This window comes from Physeter macrocephalus, chromosome 12, assembly GCF_002837175.3.
Source record: "Physeter macrocephalus isolate SW-GA chromosome 12, ASM283717v5, whole genome shotgun sequence".
Lineage (NCBI taxonomy): Eukaryota > Metazoa > Chordata > Mammalia > Artiodactyla > Physeteridae > Physeter > Physeter macrocephalus.
The window spans coordinates 20,873,168-20,891,010 of record NC_041225.1 but is presented as its reverse complement, the minus strand read 5'-3'; the positions used below and the strand labels follow the sequence as shown (position 1 = coordinate 20,891,010).

General features: G+C 42.6%; 1 protein-coding gene across 2 annotated transcripts in view; it reads right to left on the bottom strand.

The window, feature by feature from the left end:
- The window catches only part of TMEM182 (transmembrane protein 182), a 167,405-nt gene that overhangs the window by 31,771 nt on the left and 117,791 nt on the right, over positions 1-17,843 (bottom strand). The window contains exon 7 of one of the 2 annotated variants that reach the window (XM_055088986.1): positions 14,819-14,921. The exons of the other annotated variant lie outside the window; for it this stretch is intronic. Coding sequence (XP_054944961.1) covers positions 14,834-14,921 — 88 coding nt within the window. The 3' untranslated portion in view covers positions 14,819-14,833. Of the gene's footprint in view, positions 1-14,818; positions 14,922-17,843 lie in introns of those variants that run through there. 2 annotated transcript variants of the gene reach the window in all.

Genomic DNA, 17,843 nt, shown 5'->3' with positions numbered 1-17,843 from the left:
GGCTGGGCCCGTGAGCCATGGCCGCTGGGCCTGCGCGTCCGGAGCCTGTGCTCCGCAACGGGAGAGGCCGCAGCAGAGGGAGGCCCGCGTACCACAAAAAAATAAATAAATAAATAAATAAATAAATAAAAATTGAGATCTTTAAATAAATAAATAAATGTCACCTAACTAAATACATGTAAGCTTATTATACTTTCATTACAAATGTGCCTCCTAGGTCATTAAAGATGGTAACAAATTCTCCATCACTCTATGCGAGAACAAAGATAAAGGAAGGAAACCTTCATAAAACAAGAGAGAACACAGAAAATGCACAGTACCAGGAACAATCCCACCATCAACTTAAAAACCCTTCCCCTCATGAATTACCTCTAAACAACCCAATATGTATTCCAAAACCATCCCTGACGCTTTACCACAAAATCCCTTTGCTGCTTGTTGTAAAATGTTAACACGGGACTATCATAATGTTTCTTCCCAGGAAATTATAAGAGCACTTTGCTCATTAGAAAGAGCCAGGACACTTCACTAGTCCTGTTCCTGGAGATTCTGATTCACTAGATCAGGAGAGGGTACCAAGGATCTGGATGTTTAACACACACCACGAGTGATTCTTGCCATCAGGAAGTTTTGAGCAACACCACTGTGGCCTGAGCGGGCAACTGAGGAGCCCTCAGCAGGAGCCTGGCACCCTCCAATCTATGCTGAGACCCATTTACAAACGCCTCACCTGGGAGCTTTATACTTTGAGCCAGAGATTGGCTTCTGGAAATCGGCTAGGGCGCTGTTAAAAATCCCAATACTCAGGCCAGAGCTCCTCAGACTCATTACAAAAAGAAGCTCTTGGGGGTAGGATCCAGACACGGCATCTTTAAAGCTCTCCAGGTGATTCCAGTGTGCAGCCAGTGCTGAGCGGACAGAATTCTGAGCAGTACTCTCCTGGCTCCTTACACAAACAAGATGACCACCTCTCTCTCTGACAGGCTTTGGGATCTAGTAATGAAAAGTCAAGGCTCATTAGATTAGCTTTCAGTGTCACTTGCTTTATTTTTCTTTGTAGAACTTATCACTATCTAACATTTTAATATACTTTAGTAGTATTTAAAACACACACACACACAGAGTCTATCTGCCTTTTTAAAGTATATGTTTCATTAGATTGAAGAATTTTTCTGGAATAGTGTGCCTAGTATATGGTTGAAAACATTTTTGTGTTGTTATTGAATTGATACTACATATATACTATCAGTTGGCAGAGGATGGGGGGGATAAAAATTACTATTAGTCGATGCAACCTTAACTAAGTAGATAGATATTCTGGATGAAAAGAAAGAAAAAATAACTGTGAACTAAGATGTTATTGGCAATGATAATGAAGAGAGATCTTAGATGCAGCAAGAGAAGTGGTCCAAAACGTCAGTGCACTCCTAATAACATGGGCAGATTAGTAATGAATCTGCCCCCATGCCTTAAAGGAAAAATTCTCGTAAATAGCCAACCATCATTAAACGTTTGCCTCACAAAGTCGTTTAAATAATAATATTTAAGTGGCTCTAAACTCTTTATGTTCATAACCTCTTACACCTCTCTAAAGCTCAAATCAAACACAAACAAGACCACAAACCAATAAAAGTTCATTTAACAAAATTAATTTAATGTGATACGTGATGCTATCTTGCAAAAACAAAAACGCTAATTCTACGTTTAATAGGAAAGAATTCTATATATCTTTTTACCTTTAACTTGTCCATTTGTCTCTTTATTTTGAGCATAATGAAACATCATCTGATCAACTTTGTTGAAATGTTGTTATTTTCTTTTTGAACAATAAATTTGTATTTTAAAGGTAATCCTTAACTGCACTTCAAAATACAATACTGGCAAAATATAAAATGCCAGTTTAATCAAGTTCATCAATGTGTGACAATCATGACACTGACAATAAATGTAAGTTATCTGAAGAGACTGGTTCCCCCCAGGCACACACAGACTGTAAATACGGTGCTAAGAGCAGGTTTGAGTGCAATAACAGGATTTGGGTTACCAAATCATAATAGGTAACATGTTTATATGTGTGTATTTTCAGATAGATAAATATGAAAAAAAAAGACTGAAGTATTGTAAAAGGCCAATAGCAGTTACATCAGAGTAGTGAAATTACAGATCATTTTTTAATTTTTTGTTTGTTTTTGTTTTCAAATATATGTGCATTTGTTGAATAATGAGAGGCTCTCCCTTTTACTAAATACCCGTGAAGTGAAGGGTTTCAAAAAGTTACATGTAGTATGAGCTGATTTTATAAGGAAAATGATATAAATGTATCCCAAAGTATTGAAAAATGTCTGTATGTATATGTTCCTAAAACTGAAAGATAACTATCTCCGGGTGATGAGATTACAGATGATTTTTAAGGACTTGTCTCCTCTGTGCTTTTGTGTATGTGTCAGGCACCTCCCAACACAGCTGCCAATAATTCCCAGCACCCACCAGCGAGGCCTTTGTGCCACCTGCTTCCTTTAGGGTGAGTGAGACTGACTGGCTTGCTCCTAACAAAGAGAACTGAGCAGATGTCACTTCCAAGACTAGGTTTAGAAAGACTGTTGCTTCCATCCTGAGCTCTCTCTTGCTCTTTCTCTGGCTGCTGGTCCTGGGGAAGCTGGCACCATATTGTGAGGCAGCCGTGTGAGAGGTCACTAAGTGCCCTTGGGTGAGCTTAGAGACAAATCCACACCTGCACCCTTCCCACTCCTAGTGGAGCCTTCAGATAAGACCACAGCCCCGGCTTGACTGCAACCTCACAGGAGACCTTGAGGCAGACACTCTCCGCTCAGCCACCAACTCCTGACCCACAGAAACAGTCAGATAATAAGTGTTATTGTTTAAGCCACTAAATGTTGGGGTAATTTATTATGCAGCCAATAGATAACCAATGAAATGTAGGGGTTTTTTCCCATTAAAAAAATAAACATGTTTACTTTATAATCAGAAGGAGAATTCTGGTCAATTGATTTTCTCCCTCCTTGTGTTTTTCCTTTTTTTCTCCCTTTCTCTTTCCCAGAATTCTATACCTAAGTAGGATTACTCAAAACACTGGGAACCTAATCTCAGTGGCCTTTGCTAACACTATACTCAAACTCCCTGTCCTGTTGTTCTGATTTTGATCACACCCACGTTGTTCATTTCCCAATGTACACTTATTAAAACTGCACAAAGTACACTTTTTAACTAGACAGACTATGTAATGAGGTGACCCTAACCTACCTCCTGGAAACCCTGTTCTTGGACTGGCATTGCTCTAACAATAAGCCTAATCCACTCTTGAAGCCATCTTCGGATGAATAAGTAGAAGAATCTGGCTCTGTGCTTTTTGCCTTGGGATTCCTCATCATAAAGATAAAGCAGACATTTCTCAACAAGTAACACAATTAATGGACTAAACACCAAATAAATACATCTGTTCCCTGCTCTAGTCAGAGACACAAAAATTGGAGGCTTAAAATGAAGAGATGATGGAAAGCAAGAGGGGACCCATGTGATTTGACATCTAAATGGAGGTATGCAAGCACGTCCCATCGTGAACAGCACCTAGCACCACTTCCCGCACAGAAGCTACTGATCCCAGGTTCTAGATGACATGTCTGAATCAGGAATAATTTGGTAACTTTCACAGCTGCAGAGCGGAACATATTTATGTTGTAGCAGCTGAATGTGTCTTCATGTCACATTCCAAGAATCACACCACAGGATGGAAGAGAAAACATTTGAATGAGATGTGGACAAGGCCCAGACATCCTGCTTCAGAAGCCAGACTGCTTGTTGATAGAAAACACTCCCTGTTCATTAGGGTTGAGAGCTGATGGGGAGCTTAATGAAAATCAATGGAGAAAAAAACTGAATACGGAGGAGCACGATTTGGGGCTCATGAAATGTAAATGGGTCAAAATATGAAATATCCAAATAACCTTGGGTCCTGGGCTTTGTTGAGCGACCACCTTGCTGATCCCTGAGAGCCACGTCTCTTCTTTTCCTAACTCTGCCATGGCTGATGGAGAGCAGCTAGAGCCTCTGGTTTTGGAGCAGAAGTCTCTGCACTGCTTCTTTTTGCCTACATTGTCCCCACCTTCCTTCCACCTTTTGTTCTGTTTCTCTGTGAGCAGTCTTGTCACTGTCTCTGCTGCTCTTTTATTGACACCTACAGAGCAGAAAGAATGCCAGCAGGCTGCGGAAAAAGCTTGCCTTTTCGAGCGGCCCAGAACTAAACATTGATTCCAAATAAGAGGGAGATGCACATTTCTGCCTTTTACCTCGTTTGGGCACAAGAGTTCCATTTTCTGCCCCTGTGATTAGAAGTTACAAAGAGGTCAGCTGAAGGACAATGCACTCGATTCACTGTAACTGATATCCTTTGTTTTTAAGGGATTCCTTTAATAGCAAATGTGCAATTTGCAAAAATGGCCAAACTCCTCAGCCCTCCCACTAAAAATGCCCTTTGTCATGTGGCTTGGAGTTCTCAAGAAGGCAGAGTGTATTCCTCCAACCCTCCTATTTGAGTTGGGCCAATAAAAGAGAGTGGGTGTGTCCGTCCCTAGTCAAGGCCTCAGAAGCCTTCGGGCTGGCGCTTTCTTACTCGGACGGACAATGCTGCCATCAACAGGAGACACACCCAGGCTAGCCAGCTGGGGGATGAGGGATACTTGGAGCAGAGCCAAACTGTCCCTCAGCTCACACAGTAGCCAATTCCCAGACACGTGATCAGGCCCAGCCCCAATCAGCAGAGCCCCCAGCTGAGCCCACACATATAAGCAATAAATGCTCTCTGCTCTGTGCACTGAAGGTTCTGTGGTTTTGTTACACAGCATTATAATGACAATAGATAACTGACACAGGAGAGTCTCAGTACCTACTCTCACCAGAAGGCCCACTGTAGAGACTGATTTGGAGAGCAAACTGGCATGTAAGCCTTGCTAGGATGTGTGTGTGTGTATGAAACAGAGAGAAAGGACACAGCTGATGTTTCTCTACATGAATAACTATAAGCTGTGTTTAGTTCTTTAATCTCAAGATAACACATAGCAATGTGCCCACAGAACACTTATTCATTCATTCATTCATTCACTAACTTAATAATTACCTATCAAATAGCTACCGCATACAAGACATCAGGGCTGTAAAGGCGATAGGCTGTGGTCACTGCTCCTGAAGAGCTTTCTGCCTACCTGATGACATAGTGGAAAATATAATATAATGAAATGAGTGCTTTGCCTTCTCTTTTTTGTAAATTATAAAAATGAACGAATGTTGCACTTTAGCTCATAGCTATTCGCTTTTATAAATACTATTTTCTAATTTTCTCTGAAAAACAAAATAGTCCAAATGACAGAAAAGTCAACTTGTTTATTCCTCAGTTTGTAATGTCACACCTCAAGGTAAGACTCCCTTTAAAATGTGAAACTCTTGACATTGGCAGTATGGAAAAATAAAGTACATGTCGCTCAGTGGGGGCCAGGGACCTATATTAGGTCCTACTGTTGGTTACAGAATTTTCAATATTTCCTTATCCTTTTTCACTCATATGAACTGCAGCTTATAGCAGTGGTAATCATTTCCTGTGTTTGAAAAAGAGATGAAAGCATTCATGGATGAAAGCAAGTTGGATTTAATCTCCTTCTCTCTCATCCAGTGCACTGTACTGATCATTTTCCAAAAAAACAAGACTTAAGCTCATTTTTGTCATGACAAAACTAGTTTCATAATAATCAGATGGCAATTCCTAGTGTACACAATTCTAATATAATTACCAAGAGGAAATGTAGAGGGAGTTGCAGGTCTGAGATAAAGAAAAGCCTGTGAATTTTGTATTAATGTCTCAGACTCTCTTATTTGTGCAAGTAATCAATCTTTCGGGGAGTAGAATAGTAATTCTTTGTGAAAAAAATGACAAGAGTCAGAGGAAGAAAGAAGATAATCTGAGTTCTATTCGGTACACAGCGGGTCAGCTGTGATTGACAAAGCTCATCACAAAACTATAGCTCACGGAGTAATCCCAGTAGCAGAGTCTCATTTGCAGCCCAAGCCGTGTTAATGACATGTTTAACAGCTGCTTGTTGAAGTCTGGAATCTGCATTAACCCGCAGAGCAGTGAACAGAGAAATGAGGGAAAGTACTGAAGTCAAGCCTTCATTATTCTGACAGCCCAGGTGAAAGGGTGTCCAGAGGTTATGGAGAGGCAGGGAGGCAGGTCTGGGAGGTGGAGGGCTCCATTGCACGTGAGGACCACCTCGGACGTGACAGGGGCTGATCAATAAACGGAGAGACTACAAAAGCACACCGACCTGCTCCAATCCGAGGGATTGAAGCAGGAGAGGCTGGCCATCGGAATGAAGCCCTGGCTTGGGACACCAGCTATTAAGCTGGCATGACAGTCGCTGTGAATCAACTCAGCGCTAGATTCCGCTGGAGGATGTCACACTGGGGAGACCAAGTAATGCCAAGTCTTCATGCTCCTTTATCCCCAGGAATGTTATTTATTCAGCCCAGCTCCAAAAGCAAAGGCATATATGTGACACAGCGTGTTTCCTAGACTTCCTGAAAGAGTATTTGTTGGATTAGCTTAAATGAATGACTAAGCGTGTTTTCCTTAAATACAACTCTTTATAATGGCCCATTGTTCTGTGGAAGTGTTTCTCTGGCCTCGCCCTCATAAGAGGGCATCCTTACTGAGGACAAAGAATGAGGACACATGGGACTTCCCCGGTGGTCCAGGGGTTAAGAATCCGTCTTGCAATGCAGAGGACGTCGGTTTGATCCCTGGTCAGGGAACTAAGATCCCACATGCTGTGGAGCAACTAAGCCTGCATGCCACAACTAATGAGCCTGCACGCCACAACTAAAGAGGAGCCCGTGCACTGCAACCAAGAGGCCACACGCCGCAACGAATGATCCCGCATGCCACAACTAAGACCCGATGCAGCCAAAAAATAAATAAATAAATATTTTCTAAAAAAAAAGAATGAGGACACAGAAGAAGAGTCAGGGGATTTGGGGCAAATCCCAACGTCTCTACACTTTTTTAGAGTAGCCTTTGGCAGCTTGTGCAAAAGCCCTGAGCTTCAGTGTTCTTACGTATGAAATGGAATAATAACACCTACCTTACAGGGTTATTGTAAGGATTAAAGTAAAACTTGGAAAGCCCCCAACACAAGTGGACACTTCATCGATAGACAACATGAATTTTACTGGAGATGACCACCGTCAGCAGCACAGGTGTGGCCAGTCTGCACAATGGCCCTCACTGGCATGAATGGTACACACACACACACACACACACACACACACACACACACAAAGCTGCCCTCTGATAAAACGTCTGCTCCATGAGACCACTGCAATTTGTCTACATTGTTGACTGATTTATCCCAAACACTAAAACACTGGCAAGCACATACTAGTCCCTCAAAAAATATGTGTGAGTGACTAAGCCTGCTGTCCCAATCTGAGGTGTCTTTCACTATGCTGCATATTGCTTCTATATAAGGCTTCCTTCAAAAAAAAAAAAACACTGGGGGCTTCCCTGGTGGCGCAGTGGTTGAGAGTCCGCCTGCCGATGCAGGGGACGCGGGTTTGTGCCCCGGTCCGAGAAGATCCCACGTGCCGCGGAGCGGCTGGGCCCGTGAGCCGTGGCCGCTGAGCCTGCGCGAGGCCACAACAGTGAGAGGCCCGCACACCGCAAAAAAAAAAACAAAACAAAAACACTGGAATTATTGAATTACAACATCTTAGAGCTCATTTCGTCAACCCTTTCATTCTGCAAATGAGGAACCAACCGAGGCCCAGAGAGAGATTGACATGTCAAGGCAAAGCAGGCCAAAGAATGAAGATTTTACAACCTCATGGAGTTTCATGTGGGATGGTGTATTCCTTTATACCATGTCTGGATGCTTTCCCTTTAACCAAAGCACCGGGCACTGAATTTTCATGGTCATTCAGTCATCAGAGCAGGCTTTGCCCAAAGGCATCCTTTCTTTGGCCTAAGTCGTTTTTACCTCTCAGGTTTTCTGTGTCCTCTTATATAAAATGAGGAGATTGGAGAAGAAGGCTTTGTTTTCACACTATGTACTGGGGAACACGGTTGTTTGGGGAAATGCAGTGCAGGAGGATCCAAACCCACTTCCATCCTTATCTTCCTACTCAAAACACAGCACTTTTTTTTTTTTTTTTGGTTTTAAAATGGACATCTTTATTTTTCTCTCAACAATTACTCTTTTTTTAAAAACATCTTTATTGAGCACCTCTTTCTTAAAATCTATTGTATATACAAGCTTCTACTTAAGATTTGTTTAGGGTTACAACAGTTCCCCTAGCTAAGTAACACTTGACCAGATGATCTCTAAGCTACCTTCCCTCCTGTCCTTCTTGAGAACAGAAAAACAAAGTCATCCAATGAGAAGGCACTGGCTCCTGACTACAACCCTCCCCAACTTCTCCTTCCAGAAGGATGAGGGTCCCAACAGAGAAGAAGAGAAAGAGGGAGATGGGAGAAAGGGGACCAGAAAGAACAAGAAGGTCCAGAAGAACAAGAAGTAAGAGGAAGAAAGCAAACAATTCTATAGTATAGTCCACATTTTTTGGTCCGTGTGTATCTGTATCTACCATCTTACTTAATGGTCACAAAAATCCAGTGGTCTAAGTACCAATGGTATTAAACTGAAACAGTAGAGGAGATAAGATAACGTCACCTAACTCAGGTTGCTTTCCTTACGGCAGTTTGTCTTAACATTTAGAAAACAAGAATGGTCCAATGGCTCACGTCTTTGAAGTCTCCAAACACAGTCAGCACTCCTTTCCCACAGATCACGGCTTACGTCTGGAATAGCCAAACATCTTCAGAGAACTCTCATTACTCACAACACTACGTGCATTTTTCCGCTTTGCATCTAGGTAGGGAATGCTCTGTTGCAGATACCCTAGCTAGTCATCAGGCCAATAAACAGTTAATTAGCAGGCGGCATCAACCTCAACTCCTTTTGTGGCATGCAAATGAAGATAATTAGATATTCTGAAATCATGCCAAGTGTTTAGAGCACTGAGCTTCCTATTTCTGGTTTTGTGATATTCTGGGATTCCCCCCTCCCCCATGCCACTACTCCCCACCCTCTCCTAGGACCTGAGGGCTTTCTTAAATTTTCTTAAAATGTCTTCAAATGCAAATGCTTTAAATTTACTTTTCACACATATCTACATATATGTTGGTGTAACTGTAAATATTCATTTTTCACATGTAGCTACATATGTATACTTTAAAATGTTCCTTTGGAGGTCCTATACCTCAGTCCTTTATAAAAACCAAATTCAAGAGCCACCTGGGAAAGTTTGAGGGTCTCCCTTGCTTCCTCCTGCCCTAGTACAGAAGCTTCCCCATTCATCGCGGCTTATCCCAGCATCCCCGGCTCTCAGCCCTAAAGAGGGATGCCCTCCCCTTTCTCCCCCAACCGGGTAGTAATAGTAATAGTAACTACAGGCTACAAAGCACCTGCTATGTGTCAGTACCGTACTGGATGTCTTATAGATACTATAATTCCCCCCAAAACAAGAGAGTTACTAGTATTATCTGCCTTTTATATGGAAAAACTGAAGCTTAGAGGTTAACCAAATGTCTAAGGGCACATAAATACTAAGGGAAAGGACTGGTATTCCAACCTAGGTCTGTTTTCCCTAAAGCCCATAATATTAGCAATTAAACTGCGTCGCACTTCCTGAGGCTCTTCCAGTGGATGAACGGGATCTTAATGCAATGAACACATGTGTATTAAATGCCTCCTCTCTGGCAGACACCCTTCTAGGCGCATCAGGTCTGGCAGTAGATGAAACTGACAGAAATCCCTGCATTTGTGGCACTTACACTCTAGTGGGGAAGACCAGCTATGAAGAAGACTAGTAAATCTGCCGCATTAATTCTTGTTTCCTAGATTAAGAGAGTTGAATCTATTACAAAATGGGAGATTATTTGCCTTTCCACGTAGCCTTCTGGGAAGCCCCAGGCCTGATTAAAGAGAATGGCTCTTAAAGGAAGGGGGCATGCAGGCACGTTGGCAGGCATGCTGGGGGCCTCCAGCAGAGCCTGGCAAATCTCACCTCCAGCAAACAGCTTCTTGCACGATCCCTGCCAAAAATGATGCTCCTACTTCAGAAGTTTGGAAATCACTCTTTTTAAGTACTTTAAGTCCATGGAGTCCTAAAGATTCAATGTCAAATGAGAACATGGAAGCATTTGGGGCTGTACAGACTAGTTTAGGTTAAAGATTCTATGAATGGGGCATTTGCTGGACACTGTCAAGACTTTTCTGAAGAAAGTGAGTCTAGACTGACAACACCAAACAGGAGTTTACCACTGAGACCTGGGCGCCTCCCAGGCTCCTCCCAAGGGTACACAGGACATCTGGTGATGCATCTGGTTAAGGGAATACATGGTACTTTTGCCTTTGAGACACATTAAGACAACAGACACAACCCAAGCTTTTTTACAAAAATAAAATAAAATTCAAGATGCAATTTACCTTACCCCATCTCTTTCATTACTAATAGACTCTTTTTAAAAAATTAATTTGTTGAAGGTTTGATGCTCTGATACTTATTTTAACAAAATGAAGTTGACTGAAAAAGAGTGACATTCAAGTTCACCTGGGGAGTTATATTCCAAATTCAGTTATTAGAGTTCCTGCCAAATTATTATATTAGAGTGAGTCCATCAGAATATACTGGACCAAATATTCAGGGATATGCACAGGGCATGTATATTCTGCATCACTAATAGAGAATTGCTGGCATTCTCATATATGTAACATTTAATATTCCTTTATAAGGTTCAACATAGAAAAATATTTAATTTCTTATCACAATAATATTTTCTCATAAAATGGGACAAAAAGCAAACTTCACATCTTGACCATAGTCTCATTAAATTCATATTCTTGATACTCTCTTCACAGTGACAAATTAAAATTCACCGTGAGATATTAGTAAGAAAAAGAAAGAGGAAGAAGACAGAAAGAAAAGAAAGAAAGAAAGAAAGAACGGAAAGAAAGAAAGAAAGAGAAAGAAAGAAAGAAAGTTGAAGAACATCTTATATGCCTGAAAATAAATCAATTCTTTTACTCCAAACCCACCCCTCGTCCCATGTGGAGTTTTAGGATCTTCCTAGGCCACCCTGGTAGCAATTAGTGCTATTAACCAAATAATGTCCAGCCCTCTGTCTTCCAGGAACACAGTAGGACTGTACTTCACTTCCATGTTGGAAGTAAGCCATGGCCATGTGACTGGCTTGGGCCAATGAAAGGTAAGCAGACAGGTACTTCAAGGTGGAAGCTTTAAGAACCTGTGCATAATTCACCATCTTCCCAGCCCCCTGATGTGGTGATCCTGGAAGTAAGTGTAGAAAAGGCACCTGAGTCCCTGACAGACCACAAGGGGGCACAGTCTCCTTTCTGGCCCATAGTGGGCATGCAACGTAAGTGAGGTAGTTTTCTGTCGGGTTAAGTCATGAAAACGTGGGGACTATTTGTTCCATAGCACACCCTAGCCCATCCTTACTGATGCAGGTCAGAAGTGTCACATGCCCTCAGAGTCTAAAAGCCAACACATAAGAACCTTCTGACTTCTGATGATTTCAGTGCTGGCCTTATTCCTCATCTGTAGTGGTTGTTTATGGTGGGAGATGGACAGCTGGTGCACAGGCTCGCTAGCCCTCAAAGTACTAATTCAGAAAGCTCACCTTATGCCTTGCTTTTTTATTTATTTATTTATTTATTTTCATTTATTTATTTTTCGCTGCTTTGGGTCTTCGTTGCCGCGCGTGGGCTTTCTCTAGTTGCGGCGAGCGGGGGTTACTCTTTGTTGCAGTGTGCGGGCTTCTCATTGTGGTGGCTTCTCTTGTCGCGGAGCTCGGGCTCTAAGCGGGCAGGCTTCAGTAGTTGTGGCACGTGGGCTCAGCAGTTGTGGCTCGCGGGCTCTAGAGCGCAGGCTCAGTAGTGTGGCGCACGGGCTTAGTTGCTCCACGGTATGTGGGATCGTCCCGGACCAGGGATTGAAACCCGTGTCCCCTGCATTGGCAGGCGGATTCTCAACCACCGCGCCACCAGGGAAGCCCCATGCCTTTGCTTTAATACACCAGCTACACGTTCCTGAATTCCACCTCCTTCCCTCACCCACAAGACACTGCAGCAATTCACATGTGATCATGTCTTTCTACATAAGATAGCAACCAAATGATTACAAGGAAGTTAATCTTGCATGCTACCTTCTCCCTTTCTAGTAACTTGCAGAGAAATGGGAAAAGGCAAACAGAAGAAAAATGTAGGCAGCTGAGACTTTGTGTGAAGTTGAGCAGTTTGGATTTAAAATCCATGGGTTTTAGGAACATAATTCCTGCACATAAGTGTAAGCCTTCATTTCCAGTCTTTATATATAGCTCAGTAAAATAGAGAGAAATTGTGTGTTAGGGTTAAGATTTAGCTCTCTTATAACAGAACTATACAAAATATTACTCTACTGCCTGCCCCTTTCCTGCTTCTGCCCAGAATTTTCCCAGGTGTTGCTTGAGCTGAGCCTGCTGGCCCCTATCAGACTCTGGAGAAGCAGCAGGTGGTTGAGCATTGACTTGAGGAAAGGAGATATGCAATGTGATATTAAATGGGACTCTTCTTGTGGTCCTGGTTGAGACCCCAAAGGAGAGGACAGTATGGAGACAATTGCCTCCTTTATTCTCAAAAGCAGCCAAAACATCTATATTAGTTTTCCATTCCTGCCGTACAGATCACCACAAATTTAGCAGTTTAAAACATCACAAGTTTATTATCTCATAGTCATTCATTCATAAGTCCAGGCAAACTTGATGGGTTCTCTGCTTAGGGTCTCACAAGGCCAAAACGAAGATGTCAATAGGCTGGGCTCTTATTGGGATGCTCTAGGGGAGAATCTCCTTCCAGGTCACTCAGCAGGTTGGCAGAATTTGGTCCTTGCCCTTGTAGGATGGAAGTCCCCATTTCCTTGCTGGCTGCCCACTAGGGGTCATTCTCAGCTTCTAAAGACCACCTTCATTCCCTGGCTGGTGGTTCCCTTTGTCTTCAAGACCAGCAGAAATGAGGTACATTCTTCTTACAGACTGAATCTCTGTCAACCTCATCTTCTCTACCTCATCTCTCCTACCTCTAGCTAGAGGTTTTCTCCTTTTAAGGGCTCATGTGATTAGGTTGGACACACTGGAAAAATCCAGGATTATGTCCGTATCTTAAGGTCCATCACCTTAATTACATCTGCAAAGTCCTTCTAGCTGTATGCTGTAACATATTCACAGATGCCCAGAATTAGACCATGCATGTCTTTGCTGGGCCATTCTGCCAGTAGCACACCATCTGTCTCAGTCAGCTTGGGCTACTATAACAAAGTACCATAAACTGAGTGGCTTGTAAACAAGATAAATTTATATCTCACCGCTCTGGAGGCTGAAACCAGGTGTCAACATGGTCAGGCTCTGGTGAAGAGCATCTTCCACGTTGAAGATGACTGATTTCTGGTGTCCTCATATGGTGGCAAGAGATCTAGCTAGCTCTCTGCCCTCTTCTTATAAGAGCACTAACTCCATTCACGAGGAACCCACCCTCATACCTTAATTACCTCCTAATGCCATCACAATGGGGATTCGATTTCATCATACGAATCTCGGGGGAACACAAGCATTCAGTCCATAACACCATGTATGACTTGCTAAGCTAAGGGATAGCCTAACTCCAATTCTGTGGTCTCTTTACCAATTGCCACCCACCAGCCTAAATATGGGAGGACTAGAATCTGATTGGAGAAGGGGGTGGGATGTGGAGTGAGACAGAGGTTTACTTGAAGAGACACAGGCTGAAGTATGTTTATAGGGAAGAGGAGTGTTTTGCTGCCCTTAAGGGAGGGTCCGGAGGGACGCTTACACTCCCTCCTGGTCAAGTGAATGGGCTTAGTAGCCTGGAGAATCTTTGGAGAAAACTGACCTGTGTCCCTAGACTTCAAGGGGCACAGAGACCATGCCCCTGGAAATGTCTGAAGGCAAGAGGCTGCCTATGGCCACAGAGCCGGGGAAAGAGGTTGTGATGAGAGATGTTTGCCTCCTAATGTTGGGCTGTCATGGAGGCCTGGTGGTTCTCCAGGGCCTTCCAGGTGAGGGTCCTCACCAGAAAGAGGCTCTAAGCCAGGGGGAAAGATGGGGTGTCATTGGAAGGTGAGAAAGAAAACACAGCAGCCAAGTTGGTCAACAGCAGTGTCAACTTGACTGGATCACAGGATGCCCAGGTTAAACATTATTTCTGGGCGTGTCATGAGGGTGTTTCTGGAAGAGATCAGCATTTGAATCAGTAGACTGAATGGAGCACATTGCTCTCCCCAGTGTGAGTGGGCACCATCCAACCTGCTGAGGGCCTGAATAGAAAGAACAAAACATGGAGGAAGGAAGGATCCATTCCCTTCTTGGCTGCCTGCTGAGCTGTGACTTTGGTCTTCCCTGGCCCTTGGACTGGAACTTACATCCCCCGCTCCCCTGGTTCTCAGGTCTTTGCATTTGGACTGGAATGACACCACTGGCTTTCCTGTGTCTCCAGATTGCAGACAACAAATTGTGAGACTTCTCAGCCTCCTAAATGATGCGAGCCAATTCCTCATAATAAATCTTTGGTCTGTTTCTCTGGAGATCTCTCACTAATACAAATTTGTAGGAACTACCTATTTTAGGTCTTCAAAGAGCTCATAAATGTTGTCCATGAGAGAAAATACCAGCAATACTGGCATTTGAAATCTACCACTAAGATGACAGCACAGTACAATTGCAACATCCCAAGCCAAGTATGAACTTGCTTCTTAACCTTGCATCTCTCCTCTCCATGCCAACTCTGGAAGAGTTAGAAGAAGCAGTGTAAGTACAGAAACTCAGAAAAACAGAAGGAGAAACAAAGCAAAACAAGGCACCTTCCTTCTTCACTGAGGTTTCAAGCTTGATTCAAGCTTGAGTTGGGGGCAGAGGAAGTGCTTTCCCCTGGACGACAAGTTCAAGTTTTGATTTGGATGAGATTTAGGTCTGAGGACTGGTTGATAATATGAGGAAGTGAGCAGAGGAGGTCTGAGCTCTGGTTGATTTGTTATCTTCAGCCAGGGAAGGGAAGGGATATCCTTCAGAACTTGCTTGAAATAGTGGTAAGAAACTGTGAAGCAGTTTCCCCCCAATCTATTTGGTAACCAGTTACATTTGATTTCCTTTGTGATATATTGAGATATGAAAATGCATATAAATACATTCAGTCCTGTATTTGAGCTTTAATTGACATATAGTATGTTTATTTTATGGACATACCTCTGGAAAATGAGGTACCAGAACACTTGCATAATTCTGAGAAAGAAATTTTGGCATATTTCCCCCAGTAAGGACCTTATATGCTTATATATCAGAGTCTTTGCTCAACTCCAGGAAAGAACTCTTGAAACTATTGGTTGGAATACATCTAGCATTCAGAAATGTTTGGATGTGTTCAAGGCAGAAGCTCTAACTTATGCCTACATGAGTTACTCAAATCTAGTTTATTTTTATTTTTGAAGATACTGAGAAAGACATCAATATTTGTGGAACTGTGAATTCTTTAAGTAGTACCTAATCTCTCGCATCCTCAACTTTTTACTTTTTAATCAATAAAATAGAGACATTAATGCTGAGCTTACAGGAAATGCTGTTAGGATTAAATGAAAGAAAATAATATCTATGAAGGATTGAGCACAGTTTATGGTGGGTACTCAAGAAATGACAGTTACTAACATATACAATTCTCTGCTTGGAGGTAGATGGAGATATTTTTAATACTATCGTTGCAATGTAGGCAAACTGAAAGCTAATTCATTCTACAAACTTTTATTGCACGTCTAGATGCTGGGAGTATAAGGTTGAGGAGGTATGGAGTCTACCTCAGGACCTGGAGATATATAATTTATTCTGAAGAAATAGGCATAGAATATCTGTTTAGTTCATTAGGGAAGACACATGTAAACTGGCAATCCATTGCAGTGTGACAGTTACCACGTACCAATGTACAAGCTGCTCAGACTCACACGTGAGTGACTAAGCTATGTGGGGCACTGGAAAGGTAGTAAAATGGTAAAAAGAAAAAAAAAGCATCCCAGAGGGAAAGCTTCCGTGGAGTCTTAAAGAATACTGACAAGATGGACACATGGGGAACCAACCACCATCATCTGTGTTGTGACAGAGACAGTCACTGTCGGAAGGGCTGTATTAGCATTGTGGGAGGGGGAGAGGATCACATTTTTAAAGTCTGGACTCTTGACCAAGCTAGAGAAAAATCTGCCAATTAGGTTGTATTTGGATATCAAATCCCCACTTTAAATAGACTGGCCGCATCAAACCCAAAGAAATGTTATGAAGACACGCCAGTGCAATTCTCTCTACAGATCAGGCAGTGAGCACATTGATCCTCCAAACTTCCCCAGTGAGTAGCCGCCTACGCTCTCTACAGTCTCCAGGAGCAAGGGCACTGTCCCCTCCATGTAGATGGCCTGGAGATGCTCCTTCTGGCACACGTCCCAGCAGGTTCTATAGCACTGCCCCATGGCTTAATTTGTTCTGCTGAGGTCTGTGCACTTTACCTTGAGCCCAAATAGTATGTGGGTCCACAAGAGTTACTTCCAGGTTATCCCATAGACACTAATGATTAATAGGTATCCCATTAGTAATTAGTGTCTTGTGCAAAGTCCTTTACTTTCAGCTGCCAAATAGGAGTTTTACTTTTCGTTCTTTTTTTAAGTCTTTATTGAATTTGTTACAACATCGTTTCTGTTTTATGTTTTGGTGTTTTGGCCCCGAAGCATGTGGGATCTTAGCTCCCCTAGCAGGGATCGAACCCACACCCCCTGCATTGGAAGGCAAAATCTTAACCACTGGACTGCCAGGGAAGTCCCGAGAGTTTTTCATTGGAGGCATTCCACCAGCAAAGGAGTCATGACCTTCCACCTTCCCCAGAATTAGATGGTGTGTCCCTTGCCCAAAGGGCTGTTTGCTAATTGTACAGAAACTGAAATTGAATTCTTTGTCCCCTTAGCTTACTTACCAGTTACTGGCTAAGATACTGGCTACGTTCTGGGAAAAGCTATGTTAATAATTGCTTCTTAGATAACTGGGGTGGATTGTACAACATTCCAAAATATGAGTAGAGAAGATTAAGTAGATTGAACCCATTGACATCAGGTTTAGCCCTGTGAATTAGAAAGCCCTTCCTTACAAAGGGATTATACCTCCCTGCCCTATTGACACCAGTCCTGGCCATATGACTTCCTTTGGTCAGTGAAATGCGAGAGGAAGTAGCTTCTGACACTTCTGAGCAAAAGCTTTAAAAACTCACATGTGGCTCTGTTATATTCTCCTTTCCCTCTGCCGGGAAACTCACAGTTTCAAAAAGAATTGCTCCTTTATCCTGGATCCAAGAAATGTAATTGACCTGTACTGAATGTGTAGCATGGCCCAAAAATTAATTTTGATTTTTATAAGCCCCTGACAGTTGGGGGATATTTGTTACTATCACATAACTTAGCCTAAGCTGACTGACACAGACCCTGAGATCTGAGGTCAGCTTTCAGTCTAGTGAAGATTGAAAAACTCAGTTCTCAGAATATATGTCTCACCAAAGATGTGTGATACTTATTTGATCAATCTTTGTGACATGGCCTACAGAGAACGAATTTCTAGGTATATTCCTTCAGAATTTGATATTGCTAGTTGATACTACCAATGAGCCTCAGCCTGTTCCAGAGGATCT